The sequence below is a fragment of the Macaca nemestrina genome, chromosome 3, assembly GCF_043159975.1.
Source record: "Macaca nemestrina isolate mMacNem1 chromosome 3, mMacNem.hap1, whole genome shotgun sequence".
NCBI lineage: Eukaryota > Metazoa > Chordata > Mammalia > Primates > Cercopithecidae > Macaca > Macaca nemestrina.
In genome coordinates this window covers 34,328,342-34,346,427 of record NC_092127.1, presented here as the reverse complement: position 1 = coordinate 34,346,427, position 18,086 = coordinate 34,328,342, and the positions used below count along the sequence as shown (strand labels likewise).

At 35.1% G+C, this 18,086-nt stretch overlaps 1 protein-coding gene and 1 long non-coding RNA gene across 10 annotated transcripts in view; one reads left to right on the top strand and one right to left on the bottom strand.

The window, feature by feature from the left end:
• The window catches only part of LOC105488606 (uncharacterized), a 65,422-nt gene extending 58,036 nt beyond the window's left edge, over positions 1-7,386 (top strand). For 5 of the 7 annotated variants that reach the window (XR_011620883.1, XR_011620882.1, XR_011620878.1 and 2 more), the window contains 2 exons: positions 412-592; positions 7,258-7,381. This is a non-coding gene — a long non-coding RNA (uncharacterized lncRNA). Of the gene's footprint in view, positions 1-411; positions 593-7,257 lie in introns of all 7 variants that reach the window. The other 2 variants (XR_011620881.1, XR_011620884.1) reach the window with 2 other exon arrangements.
• The window catches only part of LOC105488605 (microtubule associated protein 9), a 31,870-nt gene extending 14,960 nt beyond the window's left edge, over positions 1-16,910 (bottom strand). The window contains exons 1-7 of one of the 3 annotated variants that reach the window (XM_011752822.3): positions 16,726-16,910; positions 15,652-15,794; positions 14,814-14,898; positions 12,991-13,311; positions 8,578-8,804; positions 2,172-2,271; positions 295-542 (exon numbers count right to left, since the gene is read on the bottom strand). In XM_011752822.3, the coding sequence (XP_011751124.2) occupies positions 295-542; positions 2,172-2,271; positions 8,578-8,804; positions 12,991-13,311; positions 14,814-14,898; positions 15,652-15,726 (1,056 nt within the window). In that variant the 5' untranslated portion in view covers positions 15,727-15,794; positions 16,726-16,910. Of the gene's footprint in view, positions 1-294; positions 543-2,171; positions 2,272-8,577; positions 8,805-12,990; positions 13,312-14,813; positions 14,899-15,651; positions 15,795-16,289; positions 16,590-16,725 lie in introns of those variants that run through there. The other 2 variants (XM_071092904.1, XM_071092903.1) reach the window with 2 other exon arrangements.
• Between the last annotated feature and the right edge of the window lie 1,176 nt (positions 16,911-18,086).

Genomic DNA, 18,086 nt, shown 5'->3' with positions numbered 1-18,086 from the left:
ACCTATGGAAATATATACACTATGAGTATGCATTTCTGAGATATTTAAAAGTATATTATAATCATACACCTCTGATAAATTTTAAACACTGGGTTTTATTAAATTCACTACAAACTTTCCTTAAAGTGAAATTTTACTGGATTAAGAAAGAACCATGTGACAATATAATACCACTATCAAAAGATAAATTTTCCACTGGTAATTCAGAAGTATATAACACAGAAGATAAAATTTCTTAAAGTTCTGTTTCAAGTTTTAAGCTGTAGTATGAAAGGTATGAATTTTTACAAATACCTTTGAAGACACTGTTGCACTGGTAGATGTTAAGATACTCTGAGATTTAGATAGTAGTGGATCAACTGTTCTCTCAACATCCATAATCAGTTCTGCTTTTGCCTTTTCTTCTTCAAGGTCATCAGCAGTCACTTGACTTTGCTTGGATTTCTCAAATGCAGTAGTTACATGGTCTGCTGAAAATGAATTCTCTTTATTTTCATCGGATTTCAAGGAATTATGGTTTTCAGTGATTTCTTCATTTGGATCTATTTTGAGACAGAGTAATAGCATTAAAACCCCCTTCTGAATTAATAAGGTAAATACCAGATTCATTTGCTTTCTTTTAAAGGAGGACTATCTATAAACTTTTTTTCCTGCAAAATATGAAGAAAACTATCATATTAAACTTGCACAAACTTTTTTCAAAAGTGATTTACAAAAAAAAAAATAGTCTACGCTTAACTAATGAAGCACTTACCAAATCTAGTACTTAGAAAAATAGCATATTAATAAACAGAATGGAATAACTACCCTAAAACAAAGACACGTCAAAAGAGCTTGTTGACATACAAACCAAGCAAGTGAGATGACAATATTTGTTCAGCTCTAAAGCCTGAGTTTCTCAGCTGGAACAACAGGCTGCATAAGAAGGTGTCACACCTCTCTAGGCTACTATAGTTATTAGTAATACAACTGTTGAATTGTATAGATGCAGAAAGAACCACGAATTAATGCAATTTTACACAGCCTCTAGTGAGTTTCATCTCACCAAGATGCAGTACCGCCTCTGATACCATAAGCAGCAATAAAGACTATTGCTTATCCTCTCTGTGCTCCAAGAAACAGGCTCAAGCTCTGGCATAAGAAGGTTCAGTTTTGCACTTACAGAATTGCTTCTACTATTCTGATTCTACCACATTTTAGAATGGGATCACCAACTTTCAGTTCTACCAAGATCCACCTCCTAGCTAAACCTGAATCTTCACTATCAAAAGTCTTAATTCTGTTGGTTTCACTATGACCATTTTTTGAAATTTCTTTTGAGGTACGATGGGCTTAAAATCACTCAATTCACTATTGGATTCTTTGGAGCTGTTAATCTAATCAGTGAAAAGAACAAGAACTTTGGAGCTCAAGATTTAACTATGGCTCCATCACTGACCTTGGGTATGTTTTCCCAAGTCACTGCACTTCAGCTTTTCTCATCTGTAAAATGACAAAAATGATGCTACATAGTAAGCACTTAATAAATGTTTGTTACATATCTCAGACCTAGAAATAGCTATGTCTTTTAGCTTTCATTAAGCTACATATCACTAAGAAAAGAAATTATATTCACAACTCACATACCACAGTAAGTGCTTACTATGGTATTGCTGTAAATGCTTTACATGTTTAATTCTTACACCACTGTATAAGGCAGATTACTCTTATTTTACCCATTTTAAAGATCAACATACAAGGTCAGAAAGGTTAGCTACTTTGTTTATGTAATTGTGCCTGTATTCAAATCTAGCTTAGTCTCACTTTAAAATTCCACCTAGCTATTATGTTGTCCTGCAGAATATCAAAGCAACACATACATAACGATAGCTTATCTCAGGTGCTCACTCCACGTGGGCTGTGAACTAGGCTAATGGCTAAAATGCACTATATCACTTAATTTTCATAATGACCTTATGAGACAGATAATATAACTTAGGGAAATTGAGGCCCTGAGAGATTAAGTTCTGCATCCAAAATCACAGTTAGTTAACTACATGATCAGGATTAAAACTCAAACTCATAAAAACATGCATTTCTCTTGCAATTATAGGAAGTATTATTTCTCTTACAAACAGGAGTCTAAGTAGTACAGAGTTCACAAATAAGATATAATTATTATATATAACCACCTTTTACAGATGTGTTTCCCTCAGATCCTGGTGAAAAACAATCTCCAAGAATTTGTTTAAGTGATGATGATGATAGACTTGTTAAGCATGAATCCTGTTTCTGCAAAAAAATACATTTCCCATGTAAGTTTAGTAACTAACATTTTAGGGAACAATAGCATTATTAAAACTACAAATTAAAATAGTGCGTAACTCTGAAATCTGCATTATTAGTCATTTGTTGCTGAAACACAAAGTGTGACAAGCCAGTGGAGGTGAGTATGCTTTACTTTCAAGCCTTGATGTCTTGGTCAATAAAAGGGGTCACTGAAAGAGTTATTCAAGTTCTTTATCTAACTACCACCACCTCTCTATTTGTTTTTACCAATTTTCAAAACTCCTATTACTTTAAAATCACATTTCTTATAATATTTAAGGCCAAGATTTGATTTTGATAGCTCTTCCTACAATTATCCTTTGAAGGAAAGCATAAAGAAGACAGGTAAATACTTTAGTTCCAAGCAAGTATTACTAGTTATCCAAATGAAAACATTTAATAAAATCAAGTAAGCAGCTACTTCCAAATATTTTAGATAGGAAAAGCACATAGACTGCATGCACTTGAGTTTTCCTCAAAATTCTGAAAATTATATCTGAAATGCAATGATTCTATTTGTGTATCTAAGGTAAACATTTCTTCATAGAATCATCTAGCCTAAAGGTGATGATATTATAATGTAAGAAGTTCCACTTTGTTGTACAAATCCTTTAATTTTCTTTCCCAGCAATATTTTATGGGTACAAAGGAAATTATATATCAAAAGCAATGGAGAGAAAGCATTTGAGAAAATGGAAGAAGTGCTGAGACACTGGAGTCTACCCTGAAAGACAAAGCTTCACCTGAGGAGATCTGCAAATTAGTAGCTTTTTGCCAGAAGGCATTCTCTACTCTAGGCAGCTCCAGTAATAGAAGGCTACAGCCTTGGTGGAATGACTTGAGGGGACAGAGGATAGAGTCTAGGACCACGAGATCAGCCATTGTGGAAAATAGTAGAGGACAGTGACCACAAAATCTGCATATGAAATTCACCAAAAACCTTTACCACCTCTATTTGTGGCATAAGGGAGACCTCAGAGGATCCTGTGAAAGCATAGAAGCTAGAAACTGAAAAGAATTAAGCAGAAATTTCAGCTGATATCCATTGCAGGAGAAACAAGATTGGGAATTTGTGTCCAGCGATGATATCTGCTTGCTAGAAAATGTGTTTGGAGGGACATAAAAGAATCGAGAATCTCTACAAAATATCATTCACAACACCTAGTATTCAATCAAAAGTCACTAGATAAAGAAACAGAAAATGGTGGCACTTATTTAAAAAAACAAACAAACAAAAAAAAGAGAATGGTCAGTAGGAAGCAACCCAGAGATGACTCACATTTTACAGTTAGCGGACAGGACTTTAAAGTAGCTATTATAAATATGTTCAAGCACTTCAGGGAAAATATATGCATGATGGCTGAAAAGATGGGGGATTTTATCAGAGATATAAAAAATATGAAAAATACCAATGGAAAATCTAAAGTTGAACACCACAGTAAGTGAAATAAAAAATTCACCTGGAGAACACTTATACTTCGCAACTGCAAATGGAACTTTCACAATATACACTTATGCTGGGCCATTAAAACAAAACAAGACAATTTCATACAATTTGAAATCATGAAAGATACATTCTCTGGACTGCAATCAGTAAACCTGAAGACTGAGTAATACAAGTTATTAAATGAAAAACAAAGAGGAAAAAAATTTAAGAAATATAAACAGAATCTCAGAGATCAGTGAGATATACTAAAAATTTCAATGCATGTGTAACTACAGTACCAAAAGGAGAGGGAGAAAAATAGGGTGGGAAAAAATAATCTTCCCATTTCACAGACAGTATCAACTTATATGTTTGGAAAGCTCAACAAACGTCAAGCAGAATAAACATAAAGAAAGCTAGACCTAGGCACCATATAGTCAAATTGCTGTAATTAAAAGATAAAAACCACAATCTTGAGTAAAATTCCTGAAAGCATTCAGATGAAATCAACACATTATATAGAGAGGACAATGAAATAAATGATTACAAGAGAGGCCAATAAAAATGGAAACCTATAAAGAGCTGGAGGTAGAAGGAGGCAGCTATTAGACAAGAAGGATATCATCACATCACCCACCCTTTGAAAACAAAGATGAGACAAATACTTTTAGAAAAGCAAAGACTGAGAAAAATCCATCACTAGTAAACCTGTATTATAAGAAATGTAAAATAAGTTTGTAAGACTGACAGGGCACAAAATGATAATCTGAATCTACAGGAAGAAATGAAGATCCCTAGAAATTGTATATATTTATAGATACATATTATCTCTATATATTTATAGATATATATTATCTATAGATATATATTATCTATATTTATAGATATGTTATCTATATATATCTACATAATATATGAGAATAGAATATATTACCTATATATAGATATTATCTATAAATATGTATTATCTATAATATATTTAGCAATAGAATGTTATCTATAATATATACAATATATAATACAATAGATATATAATATATATTCTAGCCTTCTTTATTTAAAAGTCTAATAGAAAAAACTTAAAGGGCTCTTTAAAGAAAAGTTATAACTTTATTGTGGGGATTATATGACATGTAGATATAAATGACAATAGCACAATGGATGCAGGAGTATATGGAACTATATTTTTATATCAAATGTGAAACAATACCGTATCAATTCTAAATAGACTGTGATAATGTTTAGATGTATTCTTTAATCCACTGATCAACTCTGAAAAATATAATGCAAACAGATATAGATAAAAGGTCAATAATAATAAAAATAAAAAACTAAAAAACTCATGATTATCTCCTCAAAAAAAGGCAAGAAAGGAGAAACAACAATAAAAATAATAATTTTAAAAAAAGATAAATAGAAAATAAACAGAAACAAATTGCTCCTAAATCCAACCATATCAGTATTTACATTAAAAGTAAATTGACAAAACATTCATAAATGGACTAAACACTACATTAAAAGGTACAGATTGCCAAACTTAATAAAAAAGTGACACCAGGTGTGTGATGTTCCCCTTCCTGTGTCCAAGTGTTCTCATTGTTCAGTTCCCACCTATGAGTAAGAACATGTGGTATTTGGTTTTCTGTTCTTGCGATAGTTTAGTAACAAACCTGCACCTTGTGCACATGTACCCTAGAACTTAAAGTATAATTTAAAAAAAAAAGTGACACCAAACCCTTATTGTAAGAGATTCACTTAAATGAAAGACAGAATTAGTTTGAAAGAGAAAAGATAGAAAAAATATACCATGGAAACACTTGTCATAAGAAAGCTGAAGTATTAGACAAAACAATCTACAAGCTAAGGAAAGGAATATTACCAGAGGTAGAGACATTTCATAATGCTCAAAACATAATAATAATAAATATGTATGTGCCTGATAACAAAGTTATAAAATACTAACAGAACTAAAGAGAAGTATAAACAAACCCACAAACGTAACTGGATATTTTAATACCCCTAAGTTGGTAACTGGTAAACAAATTAGATGAAAAATCAGTAAGGCTAAAGAAGATCTGCATGATATTACCAACCATGTTGACCAAACTTCAACTACACAACATTATATTCAGCACCTGGAGAACACATCTACTTTGCAAATGCAAATGAGACTTCCACAAGATACACTATCTTGGGCCATTTAGAAATAATAATAATAATTTGTAAAAATTTGAAATCACGTAAGATACATTATCTGGACCATAACAAAATTAACTTATAATTAACAGAAAAGTATATGTAGAGACGAACCAAGTATTTTAAAATAAAATAAATCACCACAAAATAACCAACTGGTCAAAAAAGAGATCACAATGATCACTATATATTATATGTATCGAAAAATCACTATGTACCCCATGTACAATTATTATTTTTCAAGTAAAAAAATGAATTTCTAAAACAGGAGATCACAAGGGAAGTTAGAATATATATTTAAAGAAATGATAATAAAAATAAAAGGCATCAAAAAATCGGGGCCACTAAAGCAGTACAAAGAAGAAAGTTTACATCTTTCAACAGGTTTAGCAGAAAACATGAAAATCTTAAAAATGAGTGAGAAAATTTTCAAATCTAAAGATAAGCAAATTAAACCAAAAGAAATAATACTAAAAATTAATGAAGCTGGAAACAAACAATAGAGAAAATTATTAGGTTGGTGCAAAATGATTGCGGTTTTTGTCACTGAAAGTAATGGCCAAAACTGCAATTATTTTTGCACCAACATATAACAAGGCCAAAGTGGTTCTTAAAAAAGTTTAATGAAACTAAGCAATGCCTATCAAGATTTAGCAGGAAAGACAGAAAACACAAATTATATATGTTAGAAATAAAAAATGAAATGTCATGATAATCTTACAGTCAACAAAAGAATGTGGTACTATCATGAACAACTATGTTTATAAACTCAACATATCAGATGAAATGGACAAACTTCTTGATAGACACAATTACCAAACTGGTAAAACAGAAAACTGAGTACTGAAATATCTATCTAAAAAATCAAATTTAATGACAAAGATGTCCCCACACAGAAAATTCCAGGCCCAGATAATTGTACTGGTGAATCCTCTCACCAGTACAATTAAGAAAAAAAAAATACCAAACCTTTATAGAATAAAGGAAGAAAAGACATTCCCCAACTCATTTGATACCCAAGCCTGATGGTAACATTATAAGAAAAAATTACCGACCAATAGCCTTCATAAATATAGATGCAAACATCTTAACACAATTTTAACAAATCAAATTCCACAATAAAATATTGCACCATGACTAACCAGAGTTTATCCCAGGAATGCTAGGTTTAACATATGAACATTAATGCACCAAAATTCATGGTCATCTAGAACCTCAAAATACGACTTTCTTAGGAAATAAGGTGTTTACAGGTTTAAACAGTTAAGATGAGGACACACTCAATTAGGGTGGGCCCTAAATCCAATGCCTGGTATCTTTTTTTTAAGAGAAAGAAGAGACACAGAGACGCAGAGAAAACACACGGAAGAAGGCCACATGGGATGAAGGCAGGGATGGGAATGATGCAGCTACAAGCCAAGGAATGCTAATGGACTGCTGCCAACCACCAGAAAGAAGCTGGAAGAGGCAAGGAAGGATTCTTCCATGATGCCTTCAGAGGAACATGGCCCTGCAAACACCTTGATTTCGGACTTCTGGCCTCCAGAACCGAGAGAATACATTTCTGTTGTTTTAAGTCTGTGGCAATTTGTTACAGCAGCTACAAGAAACTAGCACAATATTCAACTGACCAGATAACTTTCTTAAATATAAAGTAATTGCTTGGGTTTCTTCTTCTGGTTTTCAGAACAAATTAAGAAACAGCATGGTGGTATCAGTTAGGCGTATATCAAATTGTCAGTTTTACTGGTAAAGTTCAACTGCAGAACAAGATTTGAATCGATAACCTATTGTGCTTCCTAATACTTTCGGTCTGAATTGGGGGGTTCCCCCATTTAGTCAGCGCACAAAGGAGCTCCTCTCCGCGCCTTCTGCCTCACCTCCCAGGGAGCAGATCCTTACACACCAACACTGCAGACAAGCGATGAGAAAAAGAAAGAAGCTTGGCCAGGTGGCATGCAGTTCCCTAATCTGTCCAAGCAAATTACGGGGAAGAAATGTTCTTCCTGTACTTTTCCCTTCTGAAATGTTCATAAGGGAAAATTTGCTTCTCATAATGAAATACAAAGAGAAAAACGAAGTGTTCTCCCTTAATAACAATGCATAGTAAACTTCCTGATAGAAACCTGAAAGGCCACATTTAATGCTATTGGAACATAACCGAAAGAACGCAGAAGAGTTTCATGAACATTCAACACACATTTGTTGAGTGAATAAAATCAAATAAATAAAATGACACTGACTATATTGTTCTTAGCCATAAATTCCATAATTTAAAGATACATAAATTTAAAAAATTATTAAAGATAAACACTATTATATAGATTCAGAAAAGCAACATTTTTTGACATTTTACTTTCTCTAAAACTGGATAAACTCTACAATCAGTGGTGTGTTATAGTTTAATTGTATGCATTTCCTTCTTCCTTAGTGGTATGTAAAATAATGCTACATTTTATAATTGGTGCAGTTTTAGATTCGGTGGAATACAGTATATTTTTAAAAATTATTTCCTTATCAGTTGCAGAAGAAAATATGTAAAACACACACACACACACACAAATTCATTCTCTCCTTCTCTTTTTCATAATCAGATAAAAAAGCACAAATTCAAGAACACAATGCAGCAGTTTAGTGGTAGTGCTAACCTCAGGATCAAGGTGTTCAGAGAATGCTTTTTTCTCAGCTTCTACTTGTGTGCCATTCGGTATTGGAGGGGAAGAAGGTGCAGAATGTAACTCCAATTCTTCACTGAGGGCAGTTTCTTTATCTTCTAGTCCATCTTTCTCTTCTCTGTGACTATTCCTTTTTAACATACTCCTTGGCCGAGGTGATGGTTTAAAGTGATCATCTGTGTCAAGGCTGTTGTTTTCTGCTGAAAAATAAAATGCTTAAAGCATGTGTACAAAAAAATGACCATGGCTTTATCTATCTCTCTGGGTGCTACCATACTTCCCTCCTGTGCCCATGCCCCTTCGCTCTCTGTCCTGAAGAGTCCAGATGAAGCCCACAACTCTTCTCTATACAGAGCTCTAATAAGTCACAAATAAATGATAGTTAATAATCAGGCCAAATGCAGTGGCCCACACCTGTAATCCCAGCACTGTGGGAGGCCGAGGTGGGCAGATCACGAGGTCAGGAGTTTGAGACCAGCCTGGCTAACATGGTGAAACCCCATCTCTACTAAAAATACAAAAAAATTAGCTGGGCGTGGTAGCTCATGCCTGTAATCCCAGCTACTCAGGAGGCTGAGGCAGGATAATTGCTTGAACCCAGGAGTCTGAGGTTGCAGTGAGCCGAGATCTAGATCATATCATTGAACTCCAGTCTAGGCAACAATAGCAAAACTCCATCTCAAAAACAAAAAACAAAAACAAACAAATAAAAAACAAAGTAAAAAAAAAGTTGTCATCCTGAAAGTAACCACTATAGTTTAGTTTCACAAGAAGTTAACTCTTCAACATTAACTCCTATAGTATTCAAAAAAAATGTTAAAAAACAAAACAAAATCTTGCCCCAGTTTCTACCACTATAAAATGAAGAGGTTCATCCATCAACTCTTTGAGTACCAAGCCCTGTACACATTACTAAACCTCATAATCAACAAAGCAGCAATGGACCTGTCCAGGGACTTTACAGGTTGATTTTTCTAAACAAAATTACAAAGGTAAGTGCTATTATAAGGATCAAGATGATGATGTTGGCACCCAAGGGATAGGAGTGCTAACTCTCACTAGAGGAAGAAATCTTTTATGAGTTAATTGTTCTGAGTCAATAAAACTTCTTTAGCAGTTATTAAAATTTCACTATTTCCATTACTTCCAAGTTTAAAACAAGAATCTAATGCTGATATGCCTCCAGCATTTGAAACATAATGGGAAGACTTTCCATGTATATATTTTTTGCCTGAATTTTACCTGCTATACACATTTATGTTTCTATTGTTCTACAAATGCATTTCTCTAAACTTCAAAACTGTTCTAATTAACATCTTCCTCCCATTTACCTACAAACAGGCTTATGAACGCTGCCAGAAGATTCCACAACCATACCAAGTTGGTATTATTATAAATATTTCCTTGACAATTTTAGCTATCTCCTAAACTCCAGCCAAATGTTCAACCCCAAATCCAAGGGTCCTAGATTCCTCCCTCTATTATCCCCTAAATCCAAAGTATCAATATATCCTATCGATTCTACTTGCCAAATATCTCATTTATTCCACTTTCTACATCCCTACTGTCGGGTCCTTACCCACTCTTTCCTAGATTACTGCTTCCATGATATTTACAAAATGCAAATCAGATCACATCACTCCTCTCTACAAAATTCTTCAATGGCTCCCCATGATCCAATCCTACAGAATAAAAGCTTAACTGCCTTTGAACAACATAAAAGGGATTTTATGGTTTTGTCCTTCACTGCCTTATCCACAGCCATTTTGTCATCTGTGTTTCTGAAATGCTGGGCTAACAGTTGTCATGAACACATGCCACAATCCCTCCAATCTCTCTTACTACCATACCTTTACCTAAGCTGATCCCCCTGCCTAGAATATCCACTTCCTGCTTCTCCTCCTGACAAATGCTTCCATGTCTTTTGAACCTCAGTTTAAGCAGAGTATTATATAATGCCCCAAAGAAGGTATTGAGCCCATTTTTTGTATTATTGTGGTAAGAACACAACATGAGGTCTACCTTCTTAATACATTAAGTGCAAAAGACAGTACTGTTAACTATAGGCACAATGTTGTACAGCAGATCTCTAGAACTTAAGCATCCCACATGACTGATACTTTATACCTGCTGAGTGTGTTTATAAACAAATGCTAAATAATAAAGTGAATAATCAGAACATTTATAGAGTGCTAAATTTATGCCAATACTGTTCTAAGCACTTCAAATATGTTAACTCATTTAATTGCCTCAAACTCCTAGAGGTAGGCAACTATTGTCCCATTTTTAAAGATGAATAAAATGAGAACAAAGAGGTCTCATGCCCAAAGTCACAAACTCTAGCAGGCTTTAGATCTCAGATTAAAGGAGAAGCATCCTGACTCCAAAGTTCATGATTTCAGTCATGTTAGTGTTAAAAACATATCCTGCAAAAAATACTTTCATTTTATAGAGCAACTGTCACTTCAGTAGTGATTATGAAGTCTGGTTATTATACTTTTTACAAAAGACAAGCAAGGACAGAGAAAGCCTTCAAGCTCTAATAGTTTCATAAAGCACTACTTGCTCCTCAGCAATATCTCACCACATTAAAAATATTGAGTTCCAAACCTGTATTAAAAAAAAAAAAGTCAAATAATTTAGAGCATAAACTTATGAACCACATTCCCTCTTTCAAAGATAAATCATTCATATATTAATTTATTCATTAAAATACTTAATATATTCTATATGCTAGATATTATCTTAGGAACACTAGCCTCAATTTTTACAAGAACCTGAGAATGACAACTTTAATATGTTTTCTACAAAAATATCACTTCCAAAAGTACTGTCAAGTTCCCAAAAAGAAAAAAAATGCCTATACTTTAAGAAAAGTGCTTTTTTTGGTAATCAATGTATACAATTGCCTATTTAGGTAATTTTTATATTACACATACTGAACATAACATTGCATATGTAAGTAGAGCATTTAGGATCCCGATGCCACCTTGTGGTTAAAATACAGTATTTCCTTATCCATTTTAATGTACCACAGGTTTTTTTTTTCTTTTATTTTTTTAAGGTATGAAATAGGTAGATTATTGCTTTCCTGATTGTCTACCATAAACTTCTAATTACATACGTCCACCTGTCTCAGACAAATTTTTAGCTGCTATATGCTCGCATTCTCTTAATAAGAAAGTTCAATTATGTTCCTCTTCTCTGCAGCATTGATTTCACTCACTATACTTGGGAGGCACATTTTAACAAGTTAATTCTGTTTCATTATGCATCCTGTTTGCATTTTTGTAGTTTTTTATAGTTTATGAGATGCACTTCAATAAATTCTCACAACAATTTTGCAGGAATAGAAAGAGGGCTATTTTTAGCTTCTTCGTCATGAGGATAGTGAAGCTTATTTGCTGAAGTCATATATAACTAATATACAGTGGCTTTTCCCCAGGTGTCCTGGACATTATTCTGTGTTCTTTGCTCTGCTTACATCCTTTGCTCATTTCAAAGTTAATGAGATTGTGGGGTCAGGAAGAAATGAGCAGTTCCCCAATACATGCCTGAAATAAAGTTTTGTCTGATGTTACCACTGGTATCTAATACACAAAGTATGAAATATTTACCAGCACTGTATTTACTGATGATATGGAAGGAGATTTTTATGATGGTTAACATCAACTAATAATTCCTTTATACAACAGAAAGAAGATTGAAAAACACAAAATCCTTTACCTTGCATATACAAGTTCATGAATGGTGACCCAGAGTATGTGAGAGGGCTTGGTCTCTGTTTCATTCTATCTTTGTTCCTTTATGCTTAAAGCTCAGTATAATTGTGGGGAGAACTACTGTAACCCCAGATCACACTGGGAACTTTGCTTTGGAAAACTGAATCTTAGTAGAATTTCATAGGCAATACAGAGACCAAATGGAGATTCTCTTAATGAGCACCTAGAAGCTTCAAAAAACAGCAGCAGCAATAACATAACTCATCCTTCAAATACACAAATGTCAAGAAAATTTTCTGGCACAATGTTGGTATGGCAAAGATTGTTTTAAGGATTAGTCCCAATATTGTTGTAACTCTAATCTTTGGAGTGTGAGAGGGATTAGACAGCATTCCATTCCAGTTCCATGCCTACAAACAAAACTGAAGCTCACACGTCTAGGTGTCTGCAGATCCACAGCTACGGATGCTATGGATAACTAAAGGTGCTTTGGCCTTCTATCAGGCAACAGCCTAGATGCAAGACAAAATACAACAGGTCTGTAAAATTGAAGTTAAGTCTGTTTTTCTTAAATATATACTAGCTACCATATAAAAAATTTTGGGACTGATTATCTTAAAATAAACTTCCAAGAAATGCAATTACAGTAATCCTAACAAATTACCTGAAGATGTGCTTTTAATTGAAAGAATTCTGGGTTTAGGTTTCATTTTTATTTTGTCTTTTTCAAATTCCTTGTCCTTATTTTGAGATTCAGAGAAGGATTTTACAACGATGTCTTCACGCCCGTCGGGTGCCATTTCCTCATCATTTTTGATGGCACACACTGGCTCATCTTTGGTTATGTTACCATTTGATTTCTTGGTTTTCAAAAAAGATAGTTTTGAAGGATTCTTTTCTTCATCATCTGATATATGAAAGTCATTCATTTTTTTATTAACTGAATTTTCATCTGCTGAAGTGTCAGAAAAATCACCTAAGGAAACTGAAAAATTGAAAAGAAAAAAAGTTTTCCACAGTATTTTTAAAAATTGTCAAGGTAACGTTAACTTAATCAAAAAGTTTACCTTAAAAGCTACAAACAAAATTCTAACAATGAATACGCACAAATGTATTTTATGAATAGACTTGCAGCTCTAAAAACACAGCTAACTCAGGCATGTTTCATTAACATTTATGAAATAAAAATTCCAATTACATTAATTTATTCAAAATGTATTTATTGTGTGTCTTTAGGGTACCAAACAACCAAATACTGTTTGCTCTGGAAAAAGCCATCCAAAGGTCCCTAACAATCAGCCATGTAGCATTTAAATTAGGTTATGGACTGTAAAACTTTTATTTGAAAATTACTTCCTCATATAAAATTAAGAATGGATGAATTTAATTAGTAATTACTAATTATCTTTTTTTCCATAAAAATTTTGGAACTACAATTCCATCCACACCAGAATACTAGATTTACTAAGAATCATAAGGAATGCTAAGTTAACTATATAGCAGTGATTTAACTGTGGTTATTATTGGTTTTACAGAAATCATTAACAACTATTCACCAAATTTTAAAGAATAAAACACCAGGCTGGGCGCGGTGGCTCATGCCTGTAATCCCAGCACTTTGGGAGGCCTAGGCAGGCAGATCACAAGGTCAGGAGTTCGAGACCAGCCTGGCCAATGTGGTGAAACCCCGTCTCTACTAAAAATACAAAAATGAGCTAGGCGTGGTGGCGGGCGCCTGGAGTCCCAGCTACTCAGGAGGCTGAGGAGGAGAAGTGCTTGAACCTGGGAGGTGGAGGTTGCAGTGAGCCGAGATCGTGCCACTGCACTTCGGCTTGGGTGACTGAGCGAGACTCCATCTCAAAAAAACAAAAAAAAGAGAATAAAACACCAAGTTTAGAATTCCATATGCTTAATGCTTACACCTGAAACTAAAACATTAATATTGTTACATAGCTAAGAGAAAAAAAATTATAATCGTACTGATATATGAAACATGAAGAGTCTGTGGTTTTTAAATTTACCCCTTATCACAGCCCAAAAAAAAATCTGATTTATAGTAAGCATTATAAAAGTACTTCTAATGTGCACCAAAGTTTAGTTCTGTGGGACCTAGTTACTAACTAGCTATAGCATCTCCTAGGGTTGATCTTAAAGATAAACCTGTTTTCTCCAATGTGGTTTACCACTGGCAGCCATCCTTTTACTGCAAATCTGCCATCAACTAATTTATATTTTCATATACACATTCAGAAAACAAAACAAAACAAAGCAACAACAACAAAAAAAAACAAGAAAACTCATACGACTTCTTGAAAATTAAGAGTGGCTTTCTACTAATTAAAACGTTGAAAGTCTAAAACTAGTGACTGCATAGGTATTATTTTAACATACGTGATTGAGGGGATGGGTAGTTGGGGGGCTGGCTAAATACAAAACTAAGGAAGCAAAAAGAAGAAAACTGGTTCACGTTTCCATACTGTCACGTACCAATCTCATCACTGTCGAAGTCATCTGAGTATTCAGAACTCCTTTGTCTGGCTGAGCGAGCTGTAATTGCTCTTATTAGCTCATCCTGAAATGAGATACTGAAATCAATTTCCATCTAAACATGGAAGTATCATATTTACAAGTAATTCTTTAAACAAACAATGCTTGATTAACAACTGCTTTCAGACTTAGGTTTCATTCATCTAACAAATATTTCCTGCAAGCTCACTTTATGCCATGTACCCACTTTATGCCTCATACTCAATGCAGAGCATCACAGACAAGAGCCCTTCCTCATGCAGCTTGCAGTTAAACTAGAGGAGACACATATTATCAAATAAATTAATTGCGGGTTATAATTAGAGCTGGAGGTTAACAAACAAGAAGGGGCTCAATTTAGATTATAATTTATTAAAAACTGGTATTTTGAAAGAAATTGGTATTTTTAAGAGCTCTTGTCTCGGCATATTTCAGAAATGGATGCAATCAATATTGCAAACTTAGAGGCTGAGTTCAAAATTGTAGTGACTCAACAGAAAAAAACTTAAACATTATGTTACAACAGAAAAAAAAGTTTTTATATAAAAATGGCAATTTAAGGCTGCAATTCCACTTTTAACTTAGTAGGAAACTAGTATTGAGGCTACTTCGGCAGTCTTAAAACCATATAGGGGAGTTTGTAATACTGAATGCAGTCCAAACATGATCATGTGCAAAACCTCAAAAGAAATATCAGATTTACCCCTGCTTTATATAGGACTGTTCCTAGACTCACCAATTTCAACCCATCTAATACAGTGCTTACACTGTGAAATGATTCCAAATAAAAATACTTTACCTGGAAAGTAGTTCTTTTGGTAACTTTTGGACTCTTTGTATATGCCAAAGTGGTGCTAAAAACTTCATCAGACATAGTGTATTTTTTTCTCGTTACCTTTTTAAAATAGCTAATTATTAGAATAATTCAACTTCTGATGGTGGCTGAAATATACAAAAAACAAATCAGACTTTGCATGCTTGAGAATTTATTTTACTACATTTGATTGTATTCTCCCCGCAAAGGTCAAAGAAAAGCATCTCATATGAACATTGGGCTACATCTTCACTTAAAAATGTAAAAGGAGTTCTTGTAAAGAAATAGCAAATTATCACAAGCTTATTTTAAAAAAATTCAAATGGAAGATATCCTAAAATAAAAATTCAAATGGAAGATATCCTAAAATAGTTTTGCAACTACTTAAAAACTCTGCAAATAAATGATTACAAGTTAATAAGGCAAAATGATGCCAATTAAAATAGAACACCTTATTTTTCACCTCTCTTCTAAAGTATAACATTGCCTTCAAAATTACTCATGTCTTATTTAAAAGGCCATCAAAAGGATCGTCGGCGTAAAAATTATAAGCACCACATCAAAAAAACGTATCTATATATTTGCATATAGCGCTATTCAAAGAAAAAGATCTTAATGCTAACCCGCAAACAGCCAGCGATATGGATTGCAAGCCACTTTCCTCTCACAAAAGTGTTAAAGAGAGCCAAGTAAACAAAACGAGGAAGCTTTCGCAATGAGCCGCATTAAAATCGCGGTTTCCGTGCTCGGAGCAGAGGCCTGGCAGGGCCGCCCATAGCGGTGCGCGCCCCGGGTGCCGTTCCCTACCAGGCCAGGTGACGTCTGGGTGCTCGCCGCTCCTCACCACGCCATACGCTGAGCACCAGCGAACACCAGGCCCGTGCACGCCCAAGCGCGGTCTCTGTCGGGATCCCCCATGGTCCCCAGGTCCCGCTTTCTGTCCCCAGGTCCCGCTTTCTGTCCCCAGGTCCCGCTTTCTGTCCCCAGCCCCGGACGCCCGTGGCCAGTTCCCCGCGACCCTGAGAACCAAGAGCCAAGCCTCGGGTAGGACCTGCTCACCTTGGCCTGGGCCTGGCTGCGCCCGCAGAGCCGGTCCTGGACCGAGCGAGGAGGAGGGGCTAATAACAGAGGCGGAGGGCGGTTGCTAGGAAACAGCGTCTCCGGGAGGAAGTGACTTCCCTACTGCCGGGTCTCTGGGGTACCCAACACCGCTCTTCGGCCTAACGTGTCGCTGCGGCAACCACCTAGACGAAGGAAGTGACATCACTTTCCTGGGTCTTGGGAGAGGGGTTCTTTATTGGCCGCTTGTGTGCATGTGTTGTTGCCTAGGAGACAGGACCCACCCAACTCCCACCCAGATAGCCTTACTCTTGCCAATAGAGTAAGGGCCCTTATCTGCACGTGTTGCAGATAAAGCACATTCGTCGTTTTGCCACAGTTAGGACGTGAAGTTCTCTGAATCCAAGTACAGTGTCAGTGGATGGGACAGAATAGTACGGTAGTGACGTTTGCAGAACACTGCTTCTGACTGCATGTTTGAATCCTGGTGACCCTTTCCTACACACGTGATTGTCCCAAGTTAAGGTGTTTATGACCCAGTTTCTTCCTCTGGGGGAAAACAAAAGTGTACTAATAATAGACAACTGAAAGGCTGCTGTAAAATTGAATGAAATAATGCAAGCGGAACACTTGGAAGAGTGCCTGAAATTGTATTCGGTACTAGATATGCTGCTCTTCATGCAACTAAGCTGCAAAGGGCCTGGAGAGAAGTCAACTCTTGTTATTTTAACTTCTGTGGTATAAAACCCAAAGATTAAAAGCTACAACATTGGATATAAAAACTGAGTCTTTCAATAAAAAGAGGAATGGGACAAATTAACTCAACATACTTTTTTAAAAATCATTTTTCCTAAAAGTACAATAGTTCCTCCTTATCCAAGAGGGATCCATTTGGAGATCCCCCAGTGCCTGTGCTGAAACCATGAATAATACTAAACCCCATATATCCTATGTTTTATCCTATGCTTACATACCCATGGTAAAGTTGAATTTGTAAACTAGGCTCAGTCAAAGATAAATAACAGAATAATTATAGCATACTGTAATAAACGTTAAATGAATGTAGTCTCTTTTTCTCTCAAAATATCTTATTTTACTGTACCATAGGTAGCTCACACTGTGGATAAAGGGGAACTATTGTACAACAATCTCACCATTTGCCTATATTCCCGAACCATTTTTAGCTTTTCTCCTCCTTCCTTGTTTGTTTCCTTTTGTTCAATGCTGCTGAGTATTCTCTAAGAGGCTCTTCTAGCTCCAATCACATTCTTATATCAACAGATAGGAGGTTCTTCAACTGTCAGCTACACATCTATCCCTGCTAATTTCTTCATTGCCTCCACAATTTCTATAAGGGAAAA